At 35.7% G+C, this 26,399-nt stretch overlaps 1 protein-coding gene across 4 annotated transcripts in view; it reads left to right on the forward strand.

Moving 5' to 3' along the window:
- Positions 1-25,893, forward strand: part of PPP3CA (protein phosphatase 3 catalytic subunit alpha) — a 185,133-nt gene extending 159,240 nt beyond the window's left edge. Inside the window, exons 11-15 of one of the 4 annotated variants that reach the window (XM_075201144.1) lie at positions 4,974-5,000; positions 6,843-6,927; positions 14,400-14,497; positions 20,445-20,474; positions 24,006-25,893. In XM_075201144.1, coding sequence (XP_075057245.1) covers positions 4,974-5,000; positions 6,843-6,927; positions 14,400-14,497; positions 20,445-20,474; positions 24,006-24,202 — 437 coding nt within the window. In that variant the 3' untranslated portion in view covers positions 24,203-25,893. The remainder of the gene's footprint in view (positions 1-4,973; positions 5,001-6,842; positions 6,928-14,399; positions 14,498-20,444; positions 20,475-24,005) is intronic. The other 3 variants (XM_075201162.1, XM_075201152.1, XM_075201170.1) reach the window with 3 other exon arrangements.
- Positions 25,894-26,399: the final 506 nt, after the last annotated feature.

Below are 26,399 nucleotides of genomic sequence, written 5' to 3' on the forward strand. Positions count from 1 at the left end.
CTTTTTTTTTTTTTAATAAACTTCTAACTTTACTTAGTTTGTCTTACCAGAGGCGGCTTTTCTCTCAAACGACTTAACACTTGTATCCTGCAGTATATAGGGATTTTGCTTTGCTGGTGTACCTACCTCCATCTTGTATTCACACATTCATAAATCCATCCATACATACACCTATAGAAAAACGTATTTAAGAACTCTTTATTTATAGTGCCATTTGACCTTAATTATATTTGTATTCGCTTTTATTTAAAAAGCTGTACAAGGGGGTTAGGACAAATGACAAAAGAACATAAGTAGAAAAGTGGCAAAAAATAGACATACAATGCACAAATACAAACAACAATTTTATATAATTCTAACCCACAAAATGACATAACATTTCACATTACATACTTAGGGAAAAAACTAGGAGTGAGGGTTGTACTCCTCAATTCACAAAACATGCATTCCAAACATCTCACAAAATGAATCCTCAATTCACACTATACTAGCAACTTGTGATACTACTAACTCCCAATTCAAACAGCATATTGGTATATATTACAGACCTTGAGAAACTGTACATACTCCTTATATTAAGCATACTAACTGAACCAGTGGTTGATGTTGAAATTTAGAAGTGGCAGTTTGAAAAATGTAATAGGATTATAAGTGAATGAAATTTGATAGCCTTACAATAAAGGCAGTAGGAGAAGTGGCGGTATGGTATACACCCCACTTCGAACACTATTCAAAACTAAAGGAAGAAAATGTAATGTACTAACACATTTTCAGTAAAGGTTTGATCACAAAGGAATTGTAATGGAAAAATACCAGTAGTAAATTTTGTGTGTGATCCAAATGATATTTTTATTGATCAAAACGTAATATAAAATATTACAAAATAAATGTATTTTGCAGTCATCAGTCATTATTTCTTTAAGATATCTTCCTCTGACTTAGGCTGGGCACACACTACAGACTATTCCAACCAATAGCTACAACAATTTTACTAGCAACTGGAAAACAAAAGAAGTCGCGATCAGCATGCCGCTTCATGTGTACACACTATACATGTTTTAAGAGATTTTCCCTCAGATCTGTGCTCTTCATCTGTCATAACTGTCAGCTGAAAGGATCATGATTCTGTAAACTCTATGGAGATCCTGATTGTGAGTGCATACACACTGCAGGATCAGAAATGGTTGGAACAAGATTTTTAAACAGTATCAAATGAAACGATGATCAGTACTTTGGAACGACTCACGCTCATTGTGTAAGTATACACACTAATTCGATATCTGGCCAAACTGTCTTTTATCGCCTGTAGTGTGTACCTTGCCTTACTAAGCAGTGCGTTATATGGCCTCTAAATCATTTATATACCTATTGCCAATCATAAACCTCAGCTTTCTATAACAATACACTTGTTATGTATTAGAAAGTAGGTAAGAACATTTATGTTGCACATTTTTGGTACGTTTGACACCATTGTAAGCTTTATTGTAAGAGACATTTAAAATATTTACCACTAATACTTTTAAAGAGGCTTCATTTTAGTTATATAGTTATATAATAATGAATGTATGCCGCTACATGCTTGCAGTACATACATAAATGCAGAAGCAGCTGTTTTTCATTTAGTATTGATGTTCCAGATTAATGTTGCATTTACATTTAGTATTGATGTCTAGATTACATTGTGATTAAAACCTTTTTACTAAACTGCATGACATATCTCATAATCGTTTGGCCCTAACTTACAAAGGTGGCTTCATGATATTGAAAATAATATATATATATTTTTTTAATTTATATGTGTAGAATAAAATATCTATTGCTGTGCAGTACATTAAAGAGGAGCAGAGCTATGTAGATAACAAACTATAGAGCTATCAAGAGATTCTTTACCACAAAGTTTACATTTGCTCCAACAATATACATAAAAGGATATAGATGATAATTATATGATATTTAGAAATCTGAGAATAAGTATACTGGATATACAAATACTAGACATAGTAACCGTGCAAATACCCTGGAATATTGTTATTGAAGTTACCCCAGTACCTCCGTTACAATACAGGTCATAATGACACATAATGAGTTCCTGCTATCAGGTGTACACACATACAACCCAGACACACAAATAATGCCATGAAAAATACCCAGCGATGTCTACCTCAACGTGGAAAAAGAATGTTATAGTTGAATGCTGCCTCTAGGGATTTGAATGGTCTCCCTACCATTCAGATGATATATGTAATAGATATTGACGCAATTCCTTGGCGCTCCACCACTTAGTAATGTGGAACGGAGTCTCCAATATAGGTAGTCGCAAAATTTTATATAATGTAATAGAGATATTAAAAAGAATTGCATAAGCAGCTCTGACCAGAGTATAACAACATAAGAAATGTAGGTGGTAAACTAACAAAAAATCACAAATAGAAAATGGCAGATAGAAAATTGCACATAATCATAAAATTGTTAGATAACAAAAATGATGCCCACAATCACACCCTGAGCACCCCCTGGCACATGCACAGGCACTTTTTCATAGATGCTGGCCAATGTCACACGCCATGTTCCTATTCAGTGTACCACACATTTGCTTAGCAGAGCCGAGGAAAGAGCAGGTCCACTGTTTCAGGAATCCCTTTGGTGTTTTTGGTTTTTGTTGTAGAGAACAAGGTGTTTTTTCATTAGCATGGGGAACATCTTCTTAAAAAAAAAAAAAAAAAAAAAAAAGGGTTTGGAATGTAAGATTGCCAAAGGTACTCGGACACTGATATTTTCTTTCATACATGCATATGTGCTGTGAAAATGTATAAAATGCATGATTGTGGGATTTAAATGCTGTTGTACTTTTGCCAATACAACCTATTGTAGTGGGAGCACACATGAGAAATGCGGTGCTTATGCCATGGCCTAAAATTTTAAATGCAGCATTAATAATGGTGGGAATGAGCTCATGAAAAACCATCCAGTATGTTCAGGCTTAAAAGCACATTAACAGTGGCTAGGTGTAAACGAGTTGTTGAAAGAGGAGGGCACATTTAGTGCCTGACACTTTTTGTGCTTTTTGTGCCATTCACATCAAACCACACTGCATTATCCTTGTCTAATGCTGTACAAAGTGTCATGTGGTCCTTGCTTTGGGAGGCAGCGGATAACACCATTTATCTAAATTAAATGTGCCCAGCCTGTGTGAGCAAATATAGAGAACTGTTTCCCCCTTTTCATGCTTCCTGTCATCACAAATATATCAGACTTGCCCCCTAATACTAGCTACTCTCACAAGTTGTTGAATTCTGAAAGGATTATCCAGCATGAATATGATTGACAGGAGGTCTATGAGAGGAGATAAGGGGATAATGAAGCTGATAGAAAGAGTGACTTTGCTTCCATAATTTAGCTTGCCTACAATTAGTAGCACATTTATAGAACCAAAAGTAAAAATAAGGTTCATGTGTATAAGTGTGTTAACGTTAACTTCATAGATGCACTTCCTGTGTTTATCACTGGAGAAATATGCCCTATGGTTAAGGAAAAGTATTGTGTTATAAGTAGGATTATGATTTAAGAGCACTTCTTGTGTGGGACAGGAAGCATGAGTGTGTTTTGGTTGCTGGAGAAAACTGTGAATTGGGGAAAGTAATGCACAAGTAGGGCTGATATGTAGTGTCAAATTATAGTCCATTTAAAATTTTAAATATGGTGTGTGTACCTGGTCAGCAGATCACAGGTGTGGACACACTGCTATACACTTTCATCGTTGGTTGTTATGTAATGTTAAGTGCAATGTATTTGTATTCAGCAAAATAATTGCACATTTCTTTGTTAAATCATATCATATTTGTTAAATTTGGGAAATATTAATTTAGTCTTTCACACACTATATACTGTAAGTTGACTCTGCTTGTGAATATCATATCGTCCGATACAGTTCAGTTTATGTAAATTTTAAATATTAAATGTTCGTGAATGAAAGGCCCCTAACATATTTTTGAAGGTACCTGCCACCTACCAGTTAGCAGAACTGTGGGATTTCCCTGCCATGGTCACTACGTTTTGTGAGAATTCACCTGTACTAGCTTTCCAATGCAACAGTGGGACTTTGGGCAGTGAGTTCTCCAGGTCTGCAGCGGTCTGCTAACTGGGAGGAGGTGCATGTGTTAAAAACTGTCAGGGTGGTAGCAGCCTTTAAGCGAACAACTAACATACAATAGAGATGAAATACAATGCTGGAAAAAAACAAAATACTGGCCTACTATATTAATTTCCCAATATCTTGAACAGGAACCTGGAGGCTTGTGAGCAGGGTCATCTTACCCCTTGATTGATCCCCATTCTTGTATTAATGCCGTGTCTGTCCGTTTTCTTGAATTTCTAAGTGAAAACAAGTTGACACAACCTATGCCGAGTGCAAACATAAGCATGACACATTTCTGCACTTTAATGCACAATTGCTATTTAATTGCTGTGTCTAACAGGTTGAAAAAAAAGTGAATGTGGCATGTACAAAAGTTTGGGCACCCTTTCTAGCTAGTTTTCTTCTTTACATTCATATTGTCTGTCACTGTGTTTGATGAAGCTACTCACAGTTTTTACATTCACAGATGGTTTGCTGGAGTGGGTAAAGCAAAAAAGGCCAGATTTTTGCTGTGGGTCATAATAGCATGTACCAGTTACTGAATGGCTGTTATAAACTACAAATTGAAAACTTTTATAAAATTTATAGATTATCACTTCTTCACTTGTCTGCGACTGAAACACTTTGCAGCACCTAACTTACTCACCATTTGTGTTTTTGTTTTGTGTTATTTTTCAGATTCTCATTTTCTTCCCTGTTTACCTAATATTTCTTTATTTTATTTTACAGACACTTTATATCTTTTCACTTTAGTAGATGTTTCACCCTTTCCCTTTTCTTTCTCATCCTTCAAATTCCATTTGTCTTTATGTGTTTGCCTCTGGATTTTCATAAGAAGACCATCTTATTTATGCACAGAAAAAAGGTATTCTGTTTGGACTTGCAGAGTCGATAACTTGTGGGTATATGCTTCATAGTGATGCTTTCTACACTGTAACCTAGGCATGCAGAGAAAAACATGGACCTAACAATACCCTGCACCGAATTAGTTTTGCTTAAGCTCTTGACCAAATATCTGTAATCATTTATCATTAGTGTGAAAAGAAAGCCTAAGAAACTGCTAAATGAATTTACATTTTTAATGTGTTGTGACTGTGTTGTGCTTCCTTGCATTAACTTGTGTTTTCTTTGTACAGGCAAGTAACATTTTAATTCAAAGAAAGTGTCCTGATTTTTAGGGGCATCATGTATTCAAATTCTATACCTCTCAACTGTGTGTTTTTGATTTCATTAAAATAATGGGATACGTCGTTCCTTCCCTGCAAAAAATATTTTTCTAGAAAACATAATCTATTTTGTGATAATACTTTGTTGTTTTTGTGGCTGAATACTTTAGTATGTGCTTTATGCTCAATTGTCTTCAGAAGTGTGTCCACATGTATGCTGGTATGCTTATGTATCTAATTTTATGGAAGTGGTTTTGTAAACTGGACTTTGCATTCTAATACATATATAGATATAGAGATTATTTTTTTAAAAGCATTTTACATTTTTTTAAGTGCTATCTTACAGGCTTTAAAAACTGTTAAGGGTATATTTACTGAGAGGCGGGTTTGAAAAAGTGGAGATGTTGCCTATAGCAACCAATCAGATTCTAGTTATCATTTATTTAGTACATTCTACAAAATGAGAGTTGGGATTAAAGGTGAAAATAGACCACAATTTGCCAATATAACAACCTATCATTTATAATGGATCACAGCTTGTTCAGCTGGTTGTGTGTTAACCAGCTGAAAATATCCGCCAGAATTAATGTGAACCCACTGGCCTATAGGAAGCTACAAGCTCTGCTTTTTACAGACCGTTGCATGCATGCACATATGTGCCATTCAGTTTACTACTCTGGATACAGGACAAGGATTTTGCTTGCAAAAGAGAACCGGTCGGTCTGTTTTGCATATTGATGTTTTTGCTTAAAAGTCTTACTTAATAAAGTTTGACATCATGTATGCACATCAGGTCATCAACGCAGGATACAGTGTGCACATTAAAAGGAGTTAACATGAATTCTGTTGCATAAATCAAGTCTTACATAACACATTGGGCAACAATGAACAATGAGAACATTATGTAGCTAAATAATAAGATACAAGTATAAATGATAGTGGACACAGAGCAACCATGTGAAGGAAATAGCTGGAAAATCCAATAGGGTACAGGCAGATAGTGTCCCATTTAGTCCTATTTAGTATCTATTTGAGATTATTGAAAGGATATTCAGAAGGCAGGAGTACCCATATTTCCATTTAAAAATGAAGGTCTCCTGCAAAAATCCCTTGTTGTTTGGGAAGCGCCATAATAGGTGGCAGACCAGACTAAAACCACTCTCCATCAGTGTACCATATAGATTCTTATATGGCACAAAGCTTCAAACAAAGCATATGATGGGCAATAGGCAGTGTTAATTTTTCCATGTATTCTAAAGCCAATTGTAGAGAGCAATCCATGATGAGCATGCAAATGTACCTATTGTTCCCATGCATAAATATAATGAACAAGAATCTATAGGTTATTTTTTTAAATTTTTTTATGCATGTGAATAGTAATCACAAGTAACTTGTCTATATAGTGTTCAAGCTCGCTAATCCCATTTTCCTCTTGCACTGAAACCAAAATGTTAATGCTTACGTGCAATGTGTGTAGAATTTATATGTACATGTACATTTGAATCTCTGATTGACGTATATTGTAATTGTATTAATTACAGGAGCAACAGCTGCAGCTCGTAAGGAAGTAATCCGAAACAAGATCCGAGCTATTGGTAAAATGGCAAGAGTGTTCAGTGTGCTGAGGTGGGGGAATCATGTCATTGTGCTCTCTTTTTTTATTTTGAATACATACTTAATCTTTCACAGTTTCACATTTGGTTGCAATGGAAATATCTCCAAAGTTGTAGTCTGGAGGGGAAAAGTTAACATTTTCAGTTTAAATTAGTTTGGAGATTATCTCTGGGCTGAGTTTTTAGACTATTTGCTTGGGCAGTTGATTATAGACATCTCAGTGGTCACTCTTCTTGACAGATGGCCTCCATTGATAAGTGTCCACAATGTACTGCTGTGTCAGGGAAGGCAGCCCCCCTCAGCTGTGGGACCCATAGCAGTTGCACCCTCTGCACCTATGATAGTTGCACCCTTGTCCCCCTTTTTTCTTACCATTCAGACTTTTTTCTGATGTTTACATACATTTGAATGAGCTACTCCTATTGCCTCCTAAAAGCAAAACTCCTACATCACTTTTAATAGTATACACTCTGCTGTGTATTTGTTGCCATTTTGTGGTGTTGATAAGGTATCTTATGAGTTTGTTTGTCTTGAATGAAAATACTAGTATAGCTCTATCCACTAATGCTCAGTCTCACTGTTTAGTTATTGCAGATGTCAAGTTTCATGAGTACATTTTATATGTGCTTGCTTGTGTGTTGGCATTTGTGATTATCTTTTGTTTAAGAGACTGGTTGTTTCTAGCAAGTGCACTTTATATTAAGGATGAGCGGGCTCGGATTCTGCTAATCCGAGCCCACCCGAACAATGCGGATCCGACGGAATCCGAGCACTGTTCGGGAACTTCCGGGCGCCAAACTAATCCAAACCGAGGCTATGACATCCAAGTCTCGCGTTGGATCTTGCGAGACTCGGATGTCATAAATACTCACCTTGCGGCCGCCATCTTCATTTCGCCTGACATCAGGGAAGAGGGAGGGTGTGTAGGGTAGTGGTGCTCTGTCCTTGTGTCCAGTGCTCTGTCCTTGCTGAGTCCAGTGGTGCATCAGTCCAGTGCTCTGTCCTTGCTGAGTCCAGTGGTGCATCAGTCCAGTGCTCTGTCCTTGCTGAGTCCAGTGGTGCATCAGTCCAGTGCTCTGTCCTTGCTGAGTCCAGTGGTGCATCAGTCCAGTGCTCTGTCCTTGCTGAGTCCAGTGGTGCATCAGTCCAGTGCTCTGTCCTTGCTGAGTCCAGTGGTGCATCAGTCCAGTGCTCTGTGCTGCTAAGTGCATAGTTAATTTAAAAGTATTAAAAAATCTTTAAAAAAATCATTTAAAAAAAATTATTTTTTTTTTTTAAAAAGTATAAAAAAAATTCTTGCAGTCCAGAAACATTAATACTGCAATCTATAAAATATTGTTCACTGTTCTTGCAGTCCAGAAACATTAATACTGCAATCTATTAAAAATTGTTCACTGTTCTTGCAGTCCAGAAACATTAATACTGCAATCTATTAAAAATTGTTCACTGTTCCAGCAGTATTTTAAAAAATAGTACTGTAATACAACATGTGCTGCATATAATGGAGTACAAAAATTAGGAGGATAAAGTAGGGAAAGATCAAGACCCACTTCCTCCTAATGCTGAAGCTGCTGCCACTATTCATGACATAGACGATGAAATGCCATCAACGTCGTCTGCCAAGGCCGATGCCCAATCTCCTAGTAGAGGGCATGTAAAATCCCAAAGTTCAATAAAATTACCAAATAAAGGAAATTAAAAACATCTGAGGAGAAACGAAAACTTGTCAATATGCCATTTATGACACAGAGTGGCAAGGAACGGCTTAGGCTCTGACCCGTGTTCAGGACTAGTGGTTCAGCTTCACCCAAGGATCTAAGCCCTCCTCCTCCCCCCCCCTCTAAAAAATTTAAGAGACTTAAGCTGTCATCAACAACACAGCAAACAACTCTGCCTTCTAAAGAGATGGCATCACAAATCCCCAAGGCGAGTCCAAGGGTGTTGGTGGTTGTGAAGCCTGACCTTCCCATCACTGTACGGGAAGAGGTGGCTCCTTCCACCATTTGCAGCACGCCCTCTGGACTGTGGGTGATCCTTCCAGCATATGCAGTTACAGATTTGGCTAATGAAGGTGTGAATGTTGTACACCGGGAGGAGGATATTGATGTAGCTGGCGCTGAGGAGGAACTTGATGAGGAGGATGCTGATGTGGTTATCTTAAATGAGGCACCAGGGGGGGAATCAGTTGTTGTCCATGGGATGAAAAAGCCCATCGTCATGCCTGGTCAGAAGACCAAAAAAATCCACCTCTTCGGTCTGGAGTTATTTTTATCCAAATCCGGACAACCAATGTATGGCCATATGTAGCTTATGTAAAGCTCAAATAAGCAGGGGTAAGGATCTTGCCCACCTAGGGACATCCTCCCTTATACGTCACCTGAATAACCTTCATAGTTCAGTGATTTGTTTAGGAACTGTGGCTAGGACTGGGACACCTAAATCCCTTGGTCCTGTTGGATACACACCACCAACACCCTCCTCGTCAACGTCCTCCACGATCTCCATCAGATTTAGTCCTGCAGGCCATGTCACCAGCCAGACTGAGTCCTCTTCAATACGGGATTCATCCGAGGAATCCTGCAGCGGTACGCCTACTACTGCCACTGCTGCTGTTGCTGCTGGTAGTCGGTCATCTTCCCAGAGGGGAAGTCGTAAGACCGCTACGTCTTTCACCAAACAATTGACCGTCCAACAGTCGTTTGCCATGAGCACCAAGTACGACACTAGTCATCCTATGGCAAAGCGGATAACTGCGGCCTTAACAGCTATGTTGGTGTTAGACGTGCATCCGGTGTCCGCCATCTGTGCAGTGGAATTGACTAGTTGGAGGAGGTATTGTGGGCCCCGGTACCCGCCACTCCACTACGCAGTCCATAAAGCTTTGTATTAGATATTAAACTACGTTCAATGTTCCTGCCAAATAAAAAAAATAATGAAAATGCCCTGTCATCAATGAAAACAAGAGGTAGTGACGCGCTAGAACCTCAACCTCTATATGCTGCAGAGGATGGAGGAGCAGAAAAAGGCCATTCAAGCCTACACAGCCACCTACGATGGGCCACGTGTTTGTGCCGCCGACTTGTGTCGCTTTGCTAAGACATCCAGCTACCTCGGTGCAACCTTTTGGACTAAAAACAATATTGTGAGGTGGAAATGAATGTTATTGAGGTTAATAATAGTGTAAGGAGTGAAAAAAAATCAAAATATGGATTTTAGCACTTTTTATGCTTTTTAAAAAAAAAATCAGAACCCAAAATCAGAACCAAAACCTTTCGTAGGGTGTTTTGGCAAAACAAATCAGAACCCAAAACCTCAAGCTAATCAGAACCCAAAACCCCAAAAGTGGCCGGTGCACACCCCTACTTTATATAAATGTGTATGTCTGGACAATATGCACTAGGATTTTTTCTCCCCATAGCTTCATTGTTGTATATTCAATACGAACCTATATAACATAGGTTTCAAGTTTGGCACATTACTATCAGTACAAATATTCCAGAAATTGTTTAACATTTCTGTTTAGCAAAATCTCTTCAAATTTGATATTTTACAACCCACATCATATCCAATCACTTCATATTCTATAAGCAATAAACAATTAGCATTGTTTGTTGTACAATGAGGCAATGCAATTTGTATACTGTATCGGGGTATCGAACCATATATATATATTAAACAATAACATGTGCCTACTTTGAAGAGATTATCTGTCACTCTCCACCAAGCCTCCCTGGTTGTGCTTTAAAGTAATTATTTTAGGTCCTTGGTCTCGCTTGGCATTATGTTCCAATTTATTCTGGGAGCAGAGCCAAGAGCAGCAGTCCAATCATCATAGGTGTAAACAAAACTTTCAAATGCTTTCTCAATGCCTTGTATCTGTACTTATAAATACATCATAATATAGGAAGACAGCTATTAAAACAGCTTTAACCCACTCTGCGCATCCCACATTTTGGTATATTGTTTATAAAATGCTTTATCATCAGCTTGGAGACTGTAGAATTCAATTAATTTACTTGTATAGTAAGTGTGCTAAAAATAAGTAAGGGTGTGCACCGGCCACTTTTAGTGTTTTGGGTTCTGATTAGCTTGAGGTCTTGGGTTCTGATTTGTTTTGCCAAAACATCCGACGAAAGGTTTTGGTTCTGATTTATTTTTAAAAAAGCATAAAAAGTGCTAAAAAAACAGTTTTGTGTTTTTTTGTTTTTTTCACTCCTACGCTATTATTAACCTCAATAACATTCAATAACAATCATTTCCACTAATTTCCACTAATCCCGATCGGATCCGCACTGTTCGGGTGGGCTCGGATTAGCGGAATCCGAGCCCGCTCATCTCTAAAAATAAGTAGTGGTTGTTTTCTTTAAAAGGTTTGCTGCAATTAATTCAGCACAATATTACTCATTGGACATTAAACAGACAGAAAGTAATTACTGTACATGGGTGCTGTAATGTATTTTCAACTAGGATTCTTTGGGTAGTATTCAACCTAATGCTGTATTTATCTGTTCACTGTGGATTTCTATCACTATATGGAGAGTGGAATGGAAGATATCTGTAGGTTATTAGAAATTTTGAGTAATGCCAGAGTGATCCCTAATGTGCCCATCTAACGTCACATGCTGTTATCAAAGTGTGGGGCACGTCCGCTCTGGGCAATGAGGTTTACTAAGTGGTTTTCAGCATTTGTTTATATATGGGGTGTTAATGCCGGCATTAGGTGTCCAATAGTTGCAATGCGTTCACATGTAGCTCAGGATTTATATAGTGTTTCCTGCCCTCATACAAACCTAACAAAGAAAGAGTACGGTTAACATTCAACAGACTACATATAGTGGTATTGTGTTTAAAAAACACTTAATGCATTTTCACACAGGGTGTACAATTGGCATCAATGTTTAATTGCTGGTTTGATCTAGATAAAGTGTAGACTTTCATGGTCTTGCTGTCTGTGTTTCAGTTCATACCTTGGGCAGTTGTACAGTGCACCATCATGTTGGGTGTTGCTCTGTGTTCCCCACATATGACTTACCTGACTTTTATGTGGCAAGTTCAATTAGCCGCGAAGTGTCTTGTGACCATTCCGGAGAAACTGTACTGCTGATATTTTTCCAGAAATATGCGCTCATTTTTCCTCGCGCCCAATAGAGGTGCAAACATAAAGTGAGCGGATATTTCTACCGTAGTAGTGGTAGAAATTCTAAGGAGCATCACAGCTAATTAAATCTGCCCCTGAACCTGCTGTTTACATTCTCTTCTTGCTACTTGGTCAATTATCTATTCTTCACAATTTAATAATGGAAGAGGATAAAGGAACATAAGCTAATATAGCACAGTGTCTTGGGAGTGTCAACGCTAAATACAAGCCTTGGATATATATGCAAAATACATATTTATGTCAGTCATAGGACACTAACCATATATTTGTATGCACTGCAAGAACTCATAATTTTACAGATATATTCATTGTATGTTTGACTCTGCACTCCATTTAATGTGAGAAACAATGCCATGATTGGTATTATAAACATTAAAACATGAATATCCAAGATGTTTCCTCCTAATATTTTGTTATATGTTACAGTGGGAGGGACAGAAGATGGGGGGTGGGGCTTAGGAAGGCGAGAAAAAAAGGGATGAGAGGGAAGGAAAGTGGATGAGAGAAGGAGGAGGGGGTTTGGAACAGGCACGACGGTCAAAGAAATTCAAACAGTAAACACATATAAACAGAGAGGCCACTAATGGCAGTTAAAACGAGAACTAGCGGTTTGGTGACGATTACCCAAGAGTTGCAGCACCCAGCCTGAAGGATCAGGAGGCGGCTCAGGACCTAATCTGTGTGGTGGGCTGAACTATGGCCCGGGGCAGGGACAGATAAGCAGCTACGGCTTTCCCTAAAATACCAAGAGGCCCGTATATGCTCAAACTTGTTCTATTTGTAGTGGAGATAGTAAGTGATGCCTTCCATACTTGCAATATGCCAGACATAATTCCAGAGAGCTAGCATTGAGGGATGGTTGGGGTTCTTCCAGTAATTTGCTATCGGGGATTTTGCAGCAGCTAGAATATTGGAGATTAATGTATTAGTAGATGCGTTCTCATTAGGTATGGGGCAAGAGAGAAGGAAGATCCAGAGATCCTTAGACAGTTGCTGTTCAGAGATGGAATTAATGATCGATAGGACCTAGCTCCAGAAGGGGACTATGCAAGGACAGGTCCACCAAAAGTGGAGCAGCGTCCCTCTCTGACCACAGTTCCACCAGCAGCTCGGAGTGGATGCAGGAAACATCTTAGAGAGCCTGTCAGGCATATAGTACCACCTGTAGTATAACTTGTAAGCTGTTTTCTTGATCTCTGTGGAGATCGAGCTTTTGGCAATCCCCTCTCTTCCTCGTCCCAACAAGACTCATCCGGGGAGGGTCCCAATTCCCTTTCCTATTCCCATTCGTGCAGCTCCTGGGAGTCGAAAGTACAGTAGTCTCAATCAGCCAGTTGTAGACTGATAAAGTTTCTTTTAACTTTTAGTTCTTCTTTCACATTTTAGTTTCTAAAAAGATTATTTTTCATTTGTTAGAGAGAAAAACAGAAATGTGGTTAATGTAAATGGTTTTTCTGATGTGTCATTCAGACTATATTACCTGCAATGTGATGATGTATGTGAACTGGCTTCTGGATTGATTATGTGCCTGTCTAGTTCTACAATATAATGCATTGCTGGTAATTGCCATTTTGCCTCTTTCAAACCTGAATTGTTAATTACTGTGTTTAGAGAATTGATTGTTTTATATATGTCCTGTTTTCCCTACTGTGGAGCACTATGGTTCCTTACAAATCTACAATGATAATAATGGTCTCTAGAACAACTCCTCATTAATGGTGTCCATTACTATATTTAGTGATCCTTTCTTTTTAAAACCGAACACCAATACACATCTGTGACAGGACATTTGATGAGACCTTAAAGTGAAAATAAACACAGTAAATCTCTGCTTTTGTTCCGTTTTGGGTGCCAACTGCAGTAAAACAGGTGTACAGTTTAATAAGCGTGAATTTTAAACATGGTGCAGACTTTTAGCAACTGTAACACTGCATCTAACACACAGGAAAATATCAGATAATTAAACTATTGGGTATCTGTAAGATAAAGTATGATTTATGATAAAACTAAACATCTTTTACTGGTGTGCTAAGTTACCTTCTTTCTCTACCTTATTCACATTTTTAATATTTGTAATAGTATTATTAGATATGTCAGGATTGGGGAATGCTTTTTAATAGTACTAGGCCCCTCCTTAACCCTTCCCTCAAAATACCCATTCATTGCGAGCGGCACCCGGTCATCACTGCTGCTCTGCAGAGTAGAACTGCCACCAGGACTTACCTGCCAATATTCCAGCAAAGAAACAGCATTGATAATTTTGCTTTTACCTATGCATTGATGATTAATAATTGTATTATTGTTTCTTTTTGATTTTGGTACATAGAGAAGAGAGTGAAAGTGTGTTGACTTTGAAAGGTCTGACACCCACCGGAATGTTGCCTAGCGGAGTCCTTGCTGGAGGCAAACCATCACTCCAAAGCGGTAAGAAAGATATGTGCACTCTGATGAAAGAAATCTATCTTAAATTCCTTTGCTAGAAAAAAACAACAACTTTATAAACAACCAATATTAATTTTGTTGTGTCCATGCACTGTAAAGAAAATTAGCATGAAAACCACAATTATGATTATATAGGAGCACAAAAGTACTAGCAGCTAGAATCAAAGATTATTGTGTCTATTCTCAAGAACCATTAATGCACACAATAGACACCCTAAGGGGTCAATTCAGTTTGAATGATGTGCCTGCAGAATGGTCGTGTAGGCACTCCACTGCGATGCAACATCACAGATTTTTCATGGCACCTCATAGAATTGTACAGGAAAGTCTACAATGTTGGGGCACAATAATATGTGGAAATGGGTGCAGCCAGACATCGTAAAAATGTACAACAGCGCATTGCTTTGAATTGTATAGGGCCCTAATTATTCTGCTTTTGTATTTTCATTTTTTAATTGATCACACTAGAAATCAGTTCAAATTTGTAGCTGAAAGGATTTTTTTTGGACATATAATAATATATTATATTATTACGATATAAGTAATAATATACTTTTCCTGAATATGAAACTAAAACATTAAGTATAGAAATTTTGGATAAATGAATGCAGTGTAAAGAAAAACATTTTTACGTGTAGTAAAATTAAATGCAAATGGATCCAGTGCTTGCCTAATTGACATAAATATGCCCTATGCATAACCTTCTGTTTGAGTGTGTCACAAGTTGCACACTCTGTATCAGACATCTAATCTCACTTTGTGTCTAAAAGAACCATGCTTCGTCTGTACATGAAATTCAGTTGTTACCACTCTTTAAGGGGTAATTCAGTTTCCTGCGATGTGCTGCGGAGTGCCTTTTGAACACACTTCGCAGTGGTGTAACATTGCATATTTTTTCTTGCTCTCCATAGAGGTGTACAGTAAAAACCGTGATGATAGAAACGAGTGCAGCCGGACATTGCAGGAAATAGAATTCCAACCTTTGTTATTTGCTAGGAGAATTATTCACATCACAAGCTAATAAGTTGCAATCACCAGTGTTCACTTAAGTAACTTATTTATATTGTGTGACATTGTTAATAATAAATGCTAAACGTTTCACATCATTCTAAATAAGAGGATGGTGGCAATTTCTTTATGTTGTTTACATGTATTATTTTATTATATTCTTTAATGCAGTCCATGGTGATCCATATCATATAGATATTATGCATGGGTTAATGCCATCTCTAGTGTAAATTGTAGGAACAATATTATGGTATGACCATATACAAGCACAAGGCAACAACTGTGTGCTTTTATACAGGTCACTGGTGATATCCTTATGTTCTTATTCATTCTAACACAGGCTCTTAATGAGTACTGGAATGATGATATCAGAACTTGCTGTTTATACAGTTATTATTACAGAAGGTGCCTGAGTCATTAAGGTGAGCAAAGCAAAATAGGAGTAACTTTGCACCTTGGCAAAACCATGTTGCATTGTAGGGGGAGGTATATTTAAAAAGTGGGGCCAAATTTATAGTTAGGGTAGTGCATGTCCTAAATCAACTGTAAATTTTAGTGTAAAATAAAGTTATCAAGTATTTGTGTGCTACGTAACAAAAATATAGTATTTTCTTTTTGGACAAAATAATAAACTAATTTTTACCCCTTTGCTTGCTAGCATGTTTTTTCTAGCATCAAATGTACTAATTTTTTGCCTTGCTCTCCTTAATGACTCAGGACCTATGTTTATTCTAATTTAAGTTGATTTTTTATAAATGTAAAAAATAATAATAATTATATGCATATTGCTTTTGAGTTGCACATTATTTTTTATTTTCTCTAACAACATTTGTTTTGCTTTTGAAACTTAAAGAACTTATACAACTTATTTGTTCATTATTTAGGTTAAATCATTGTTTTAACAGACAACTACATTTCATAATTAGAATGTGTACATGTGAAACATGTGAATTGATAAAATGTTATGTTCAGACTTATCAAAACTTTCCATTACAGCTCTGTCATAAAATAAAAAGTTAGTAAGTGTTTATAGCAAGCAGTGATAGGCATCCTACAGCTTGAAGGCAGTGATTAAAGGGTTTCTGATAAGGGACAAAAAAGTTCAAATGGCAAAAGAGTATGTTATTCTCTTTGAAGTTTTCTCTTATCACTGATTACATTTAAGTTCACTGACCTTTTACAGATCATTTTCAAAGAGACTGCTTTTCATTCACTCATATTTCCACAGCATTAGACTTGTGTACACTTTCCATCCACAAAAATGCAAGACAGAGGTGCATCACCATCATGATAGATAACATGTTGGACAGGTTTAACCAAATGTCTTCAAGCGTTCAATTTTTTGATGTAGCAGTAGGTTTAACTTCCCTTTACTGTAGTTGCTTGGGTGTATATTTTATATTATTACAAATCAGCAAACATATCATTGTTTAAATATCCCCCTTAAATGGAGTACATGCACACTGTGTGTGCAAAATACCTGGATGTGTCAAATAAATTACAAATGGAGTTTAATGCATGCTAATAAGTATTGCTTGGGTTTTCTCAACATGTGTTGGGTACTACAAATTATTCAAAAAGTTCTTTAGCATGCTTAATATACTTACACACACAAAAAAAAATCTGTTAGTGAAAGTAAAATATATATACATATTAAAAATCCATGACCATTTGTCAGCGACTTCTGAACAACCTGAACTTCCTGTCCCTTCCACACTCCTGTTACTTGAAGCTAGAATGCTGATTGCATCGCAGTGCACTCTGCTGGAGGACTCCATTTGAATGTATTGCAGCATTGTTGCAGTGAAAACATTTTTCTTGGCGAATTGTTGATTTTGTGAAATAAATAGCATTTCAGGTAAATGAAGACTATACACAAATGAGTAGAGCTTATGCTTTATATGATATGTCATTTTAGTAAGGTTCATGTACTTTTATATTTCTCACAACATACAGTAGGTCATGATTCATCGTCAAAGTTTATTTATAAGGTGCCACAAATTCTGCAGCACCCGACAGTCGTCAAACGAATACATTAGTACACTTAAGCATAACAGTATGAGTCATGAGCGAATAGTTATAGGTAGCACATTTTACAAGGATTGATGTGATAAACAAGCAGCATAAAACTTGCACAAAAAATATATCATAAGACATAACAGGGACATACAAGGTTGACATAGAGGGCACGTACTTGAGATAGGGTAGAGAGGACCCTGGCAGCTTACATTCTCGAGCAGGCATGGCACTTGTGGTTCTCTAGGTGTTGTGGAACTACAAGTCCCAGCAAGGCGTGCTAGTTATTGACAGGCAAAGCATGCTGGGGCTTGTAGTTTCTCAACACCTGGAGAGCCACAGGTTGGCCAGGCCTACTTTAGAAACTCATTGCTTGGTCTTTATGTTTATACCTGCACAGATCAAGTAGCATTGACATATGTATAATAAAGTTATATGGATGCAATGTGTAGAAGAAATTAAATGTTTTATTTTATGCTCAATATTTTATCTCTAAATATTGCCCCTGTGTGATAAATCTTTAATGACCGAATTTGAAGTCACATATGAGGGCGCAAGTAGCCTTTTCTTTCTTGGCAAGTGTAGTATTACAAATACATGCATTATTTATACTGTTATAGTGCTCTTAACAGATCACACCTAGTGGAGTGATTTTACTGTTTCTTATGTAGGGTATGACAGTTTATTTTAGATCTGTGCAACCACATATAGAAACAAGTGTGTCTCTACCCATTAATGGCATCACCAGTAGTTCACCTTCACCTGACACATTAGTTCTTTGGTAAAATACAGCTTATTTTTTGAATTCCTAATGTTCTAATTGATTTTAAAGCCAATAGTTTTCCGCAGTTGTTGTCTCTTTAACAGATTCATTAACTGACATCTGTAACACAGGAGAAGGTCGGATAAGAAGAAACCCTTGATAGTTCACTTTTATGTTGTGCATCGTAGTAAGGCTAACTCTACTTTAGTGAAATACTAAATATCAATAAATTAAAACTTTTCTTCTAATGCTGGGGGTCAGGGAAACATCTACCCCATGGGCCAGTCCCGTAGTGGGGTTAAAATGTTCCTAATAGACTGCTGAGCAGAGTCTCCACTGGGCTAAAATTTGCCAGCCAGACCCTGAGAACAGCTGGAGAACACTAATTCCAAAGTTGAAATTTAGTTTCAGCTTCCCCCACTGAGGAATCAGCGAATGTCTGAGAGGGGAGAATCTGCATTTTTACTGCAGCTATTAATAAATATATTGCTTTATATTCCTAGTTACCCTCCATGTTCTGTTCAGCAAAGCCTGTATATCATGCCGGTTTGTTTCCACTGCACTGCTCTATAAAGTGGTTTTGGTAGGAAATTACACAACTAAGTGAAAGAAAAAAAGAATGAATTTTGTTAGTAAAAGTTGAAGAAGTAAAGAGGGGCATATTTAGAAAATAAGCATAATTAAAGTAAAAGTTGGAAATATTGCTGCTTACTGGTGCTAGAAAGACAACACTATTTATATACCTGCATTATTATAATCTAAATTTGCCTTGATTAAGGGCCATGGTATAATTTATATTTATAGATGTCACAAATTCCCAGCCTGTCCCAGATACAGCAATCTGAACAACTGTTAACAATGAATACACCTTTTCTGTCACCATGACCGATTTATTATGGTGTCCTTACGTTCACCAGAGCCACTTATTAATGTTTCACACTTAAATCATATACACATGTAGCATGAGCCTCCCCGGGCTTTGCAAGTTCACAAAGAATCATGGAGAACACACTAGATTAAATTTATTTAATCTGAAAAATGTTTCCAAGGCTTCGTTACAAAAATGAACAACAAGACATACAATATGTTGCACAAATACGTTTCAGTAAAATAAAATAGGAACTACTTACTAGTTAAGACCTGGTGTGTGAGGGAGCACAATTGAAAAATATGGGACATTTCAGTCTTGATAGACCTCCTCATGAAAATGTACAATTTAATGTCTAAAGCAGAACATTTTATACCCTTCTTACAGGCTCTTCACCTCCACCTTAGGAATTACATTTTCAATTAAGTCAGATTGATTCCCAAAATGACACAGAGCTTTCCGAAGTAAATTATTACTAAGATATGTTTGGGCACCTCAGAGAATCTCTCACCTCTGCACTGCTTGAGTGGCTAGATGGTTTACAACTTTGGGACTTCAAACTCCTCCAAGATCCTTATCTATCCCGTGCCTGGCTAATTTCAAAAGATTGTTGACACTTGCATTGGTTTAAACTCATGTAATTTAGCAAAGCACACGTTGAGATTACATTACAAGGTTACATAAAATTTGTCATACATGAATTCAACAGAAAACAACAATCAGTAATTATATATACTGCATAATCGTCACAATAGATATTAATTCTCTGGTGTTATGAACAGCATTTACAATTGTTTGCACTGACTTGACCATTAAGACTTCTTAAGCATGTTTTCATAATGTTTCCTCCTTTTGAGTAATATGTTATTTGCAAATAATGCCGGTATGACTTCAATCAAATGATGACATAAAATTGGTTTGCTTCAATGTTAGCATTGTTTTTGAGTGTTTATAGCATAGTAGTTTCACTTGACTTTTTTGAGTTTTTATAGCTGCCATCTTTTAACAAATGCAAACTTGCTTTTATAATTTCAAATATCTTGTTTTTATACATCTAACAATTACCAAACTGAAAAGCTGCAAAAAATAATACAAATTAGCCAAGCTCAGCCTATTTTCTGTGTAGCATCTATGTTGTCTTCTGTGCAAAATAAGTCCAGCACTTACGGTAACATTGGTTCACCTGCTCCTTTGCTGCTCACTGACTTATGTGTAAGAGTTCAAATCCTCTGCTCATTTTTCTCATCCATTTTGCTACCCTTTCTTCTCTTTAGCTACTGTTGAGGCTATAGAGGCCGATGAAGGTAATTGGCAAGCCCCCTTTCTGTTGTAATTGCAGCAGATAAGGGCCATGCTGGGTGTATTCATTTTGCTGTAGCTTGTTAAAAGTGTGTGGGTGTTGGGCTAACGATTGTGGCTAAGTATTAACCAAATGTGCTTGCTTTAAAGGGGAATGTAAAACAATAATTGGCCACTGCTATCTGTGTAACAATTGTCACGGTTGCAACAAAATGTATATTTCAACAAGGTAATACAGAGTGATTTAATTGGTTTCTCTTATTACCTTGACTTTTCATCAGCCTTTCATAAAAAGAGCTTAGTTTGTACACATTACGCAACATACAGATAATCCCATTTCCATTTACCACCCAGATAGAGCCATCTATCCGATTGCTGCCTGGTTTTATGAAAAAGCAATGCACCAGCTTTGTACATGTGAGAATAATGTTTTGTGCCATACAAATGATGTCACAAAATGAGGTGATCTTTAAGTAACGTAATTTAAAACTTTTCTGGATTCTACTGGTGTTTTTGATATGTATCATATTTATGGGAATCCCTAATAAAAGTCACCTAGGTACAAACATTTTTCAGAGTGATCTTAGCCACAAATGTTCCCCTTTAAAACAATGTTTTCAGTTGTATTTTATTCTTGAATATGAGCTTAACTTCTACATTTATTCTAAATTGGATGCCTATAATCGGTTTTGTCCTGGAATAAGATCATTGATACGGTAAATGGAAATTTTTGAAACCCACTCACAAGAGAAAATACAACTGTTTTCTAAATAGCAGCACTTTGGGCTGTTATTTATGTTGGAATTGTCTATTCCTATCAGCAAAATCTAATTTGCAGTGTGCATTGTTGTTGCCAGTTTGGCTGTTTTGTGTGATTTATGTGATTCTGTGTTGTGTATAGTATAATATTGGTGTAAATTCCTAACACTTACTGGGCCTCATTTACTAAACGGCAGTAAGTCAGTTATATATAAAAAAAATAGTTATAGACTCACTCTTCTCTTGTATTTTTCTTTTATGATTTTATTTATTTAATAAGTTGCAAATATACTGCACACTTGAAGATTGATTATGCTCAGCCATGTATTATACATCTTAAGAAAATTACATTAATTTTATTATACAAAATACAGTATTAACCAACTTTAGTTTAGTAAAGCCCATGAATATTCACTTGCAACAATTTTATATAGCCAAAAAGCCCAATAGATGCCAGATTATCTACCATATATGCTTTGCTTATTCCATAGATTGATTTCACTATATCTAAATAAAACAAAAAAAACAATGGTTACCTTTTTTCTTGCTCCATGTGTACTGTATGTACAATGTTTATACAATGTATAATGTCCCTAACATTGATACTGATCATGTTAAGGTACTGTAATGCATCTATCATAGAGACCATTTTATATATTTATATGTATCTTGTGAAAACATTTGCACCACTTTCATTAAGATAACCAAATAGATAAGTGTGCTGGTTACATCCATAGCAATAAAGATTATTTTAACAATTCACCATTAAAATGTTGGAATAGAATACATGTGAATTAATAGCCCAAAGAGTAAATCAGAAATCACTATTAAAATTATAAGGCATAAAAATATTAATACACTAGCTAGTTACATTATTTTTTGTGTACATTACGGCCGTATAGTCAATTGGTCTCCATGTCTGATCAGCAGAAGACACACTGAGAAATCAGCTCTTGTATAATATATATAAACTTCACAAGGCTCACTCTAGTCTTCTCTTAAATCCCACATATGGGATTTTCAAATGTATGACCAACTACAGCATCTGTTTTATCTCGTTTTGTAAGTATTATAGCTGTAATGCATTGAAGAATGTATTGTAATAACTAGGACTAATGACTAGTATTTTATCTGCAATTTACAAATTTACTTCCAAATTTAAAAAATAAATAAAATGTTGGTCTTCATTTGTTTTATTTATAAAAAAAAATCCTGTTTTTGTCATAGTCAGCCTGAGAAGCTTTGATATGGCCTTTGCTTTTCTTCCATCCTACCCCTTCCATGCTTCTTAACCTAATCTAATTACTGTGTGCTTTAATATTAACATGAGATGTATAAAACAATGGGGTCTTTTTTTTTTTTTTTTTTTCATTTTTTTTTTTTTTTAAATTGGCCATTTAAAAAAGTTCATCTCAAATAAATCAGCGATATAGTTTCAACTTCTATAGTTTTCTTTGTGTTACGGTTGCACCATAATTTTGGGAATAACTAAAATGTATCAATTAATTTATTTTCTCTAAAACATCAGGGCTGAGCAACCTTGGCTCACAAGATGTGTAATATTAGTCAGTTATAGTCTTCATACCCAAAATTCTCTTTTATAAAAATACAAGATAATGTAAGAGAGATATTGAAAAATTAAATTAACAATTATATTTTTTTATAAATTTATTAAAGCACAAAATATAGATTATATTTACCAGTACAGTTTTGGTTGGAATGTGTATTGAAAAGGTTATTTTTATATGTAAAATTATATATTTTTGGTAAGTATTAAATAAGCTGCCTATGTATCCTATATTATATTTTATTTAATAAATAATGTTAACACTCGGTTGTAGTGCTGTTATATTTGTTTATAGATTACAAATTTTTCATTGAATTATAGCGAGATTTTTTTGACCATAGTTTAACAATTCATTAAAAATTTTGTACATCTTTATTTGTGCTTTTTATTAATGTTTAAAGTGTCTCTAATTATATGTATATATATACAAATTGAGTATTTGCAGTAAAATTAATGTCCGTCTATAGTTTGTAACTGATAGGAACTGGTTCCTTTTTAGATATACATAAAGTTCATACTGTTAGATATTCCATCAATTTGAACTATTATTTAATAATTTTATTTATATTATATGTAAAAAGTTAAGTCAACAGTTTTTCTTGGCATACTATTTTTAAATAGAAATATTAGCTGCTTTTATTCAACCAAAATTGTGGAAGTTTCACAAAGTAAAATAATAATCACCTAGCCATGTATATATTTTATACTTTATTTTGTTGGCTGTGGAATTTGAAATTGCTGTATTAGTCTTTACACTTCCACACGTATAAGGGATAAGTATAGCAAGGCAGATTTATTTTTTATTTTTATTAAATCAAATGGTTTATAAATGAATGCCTAACTCAGTTTACATCAAATGTATTGCAATAATGTTTATTTCAGTGCACTGTTTAAGGGATAACTACACTTCTTGAATTAATATACCAAATATTAAATACTTCAAATCATGTAATGCAAAAAAAAATCTGAAATACAAGTGTTAAAAATTAGTTGGACTCAAATAGATAGCACTATATATATATATCTTATATTTTTTTGGGGTGGTATTATATTTGCTTTAAAGTTTTCAATCCAATGTTTATCTCTTTCCCACTCCATATCATGTGTTTGCAAGTTTTCTTGATTTTTATTTTTTGGGGGAATTTCAGTATTTTTTGGTGATCTTAACCAGGGTTTCATTTTTTTGCATTCTTTTAAATCCTCTGTCTAGCAATCAAAGGATTCTCGCCACAGCATAAGATCACAAGCTTTGAGGAAGCCAAGGGCTTAGATCGCATTAACGAAAGGATGCCACCACGCCGAGATGCTATGCCTTCAGATGCCAATCTTAACTCTATCAACAAGGCTATTTCTTCAGAGACCAATGGCACTGACAGCAATGGCAGCAACAGCAGCAATATTCAGTGACCACTTCCTGTCCATTAATATATATTTTTTGTAGCTGCAAGGCATGATGGGATTGCTGCTCATCAGCAACTGGGTGATCCTGGTATTGGTAAATGCTACTTACTCTTGGGGTTGGTGTTGAATAATTCAGTTTACAGTGTCATTTAAAGAGAGAGTGATCTATTTTAGTGGAGGTATACGCCTCATCTGGATATGCCTATAAATGCTTGTAGAAAACATACACACAAATATTGCTTACCTATATAGAACATATTTTCCAATGACATTGGGAATATCTAGTTACATTACTGAAAGGCCTTCTTTTAGTTACTGACCATACAGTGCATATTTGTCTAATTTCTTACTAACTATTGTATGTTTACATTTGCAGCTCTAAACTACAAATAGACATTAAAACATTTTTAACATAATGTACAAACTAAAATAAGGACTATTTATTAATGATGTTTTGTTACTCTTGTCAGCTTGGCTGTTTTCTCTCCCTTCTTCTCTCTGTGTGAGGTGTCTGCAGTGCTTTATTGATAAATGAATTGCAAGCTCCTCCCAACAGCACATGGGTTACACATACCATTTAATATGGGCAGTCTTAATGCTACTGGTGCTGAGACACGGACTTCAGTGCATTGCTTTGGCAGCATAGGGGACAAATGGCAAAGAAAAAATAGATTTTAACAAAAATGTAAGAATGTTGAAAAATTGTTAAAAATGCCAAAAAGGAAAGTTTCATTTTGTACAGATTATGCTTACCTCAGGTTACATTATTGTGCTTGAATGCCCTTCTTATTATACAACACATAGCTTACTTATTTGGCAGTGAATATCTTTTTTTTTTTTTTTCCTTCTTTTTTTTCTTTTAACAAGCAAAACTGGAATAACAATATCTATTCTCTTAATTTTTTTTGCTGTTTTATCTAAGGTTTTTTGGTAAATAAAGTATTGGTTGTGGCTTGCTGAATTTTAATATTTATGAGTGGTGCATTTTTAAGTATAGTGAACAAGACACCATATTAAGTGCGGTGAAAAGCATCTATATTCTGTAAAAATCCGCCTATGCATGTTTTTTAAGACAAAATGGCTGTATAGGCCTGTATGGGACTGTAATGCGCTTAGTGGTTGGACTTATACTGGAAATGTATGTATACTGGCATACTTTATATTCTCTTAAAATGCTTAATGCCTTTGAAATTTTGTAATCAAACAAAAAGAAAAAGCTTTGAAAAAAAAATCTAAAAAGGAGAGAAGTATATTCGTAATGTTTTATAACATATGCTTGTCAGTGCACACATATATATGGTTAGCATGTTTAGCAAAAATTTGTGAAATTTTAAAATAAATTTGTGGTTACATGTGAAACTCTAAGTGCATGATAACTGTTAGTGTCATAATAGTTTGGTCATTCTGTTATGTGCCACAAATGTGTAATTCTTTTCACTTTTTTCCCTTTATAATATGAATTACGGGTTATTACTGACTCCTCCTGGCAACAAATGGAAAAAAAAATTAATTGAATTAAGTCCATTGATATTTTCTAAAAATTGTTTAAGTGCCCAAGTAATTCACTACAGCCTAAAGCCTTGCCTTTGTAATTTGACTTCTGAAATGTTGGCAATCGAAGCATGCACGTGTAACAATGAAAAAAAATATAAAAAAACATTTTATATTACTACTCAATAAAATGTGCATGAACTTAAGCAGCCGTCTGCTTCCTGGTCTTTTTCTCACAAGTGATCCTGTTTATTTTATTGACTGATGAAAAAAATGTTTAACATTATTATGTTGTTATTTAGTGCCAACACATTCTGTAGCTTCTATACAATTCTTCATACATGTATCCCTGCACCAATGGAGCTTAAAATATAATTTATTTTTCACACAAATATATACACCAAGGGTCAATATACTTCCAAGTATGATTTCTTTTGTACTTTGGAAGGAGACTTACAAGAAACCAAGGAGAACATAGATGCTCTATGCAGATAGAACTCTAGTAAGATCGACTCAAGGTACCAGCGCAAGCAAGGGACACAATGGTCTTCAGTGCATTTTCTTATAAATTGACCGTTCCATTTGATCCACAATGTCAACGTACTTTTGGTAATTTTTGTATATTTAAAAGAAAAGAAATTATTTTGCGATCTCTGATGACATGACTCATCAGATTGTTTTAAATAATAATCTGTACTATAATAAACACTAC

The sequence above is a fragment of the Mixophyes fleayi genome, chromosome 1 (assembly GCF_038048845.1).
Source record: "Mixophyes fleayi isolate aMixFle1 chromosome 1, aMixFle1.hap1, whole genome shotgun sequence".
In the NCBI taxonomy this organism is placed as follows: domain Eukaryota; kingdom Metazoa; phylum Chordata; class Amphibia; order Anura; family Limnodynastidae; genus Mixophyes; species Mixophyes fleayi.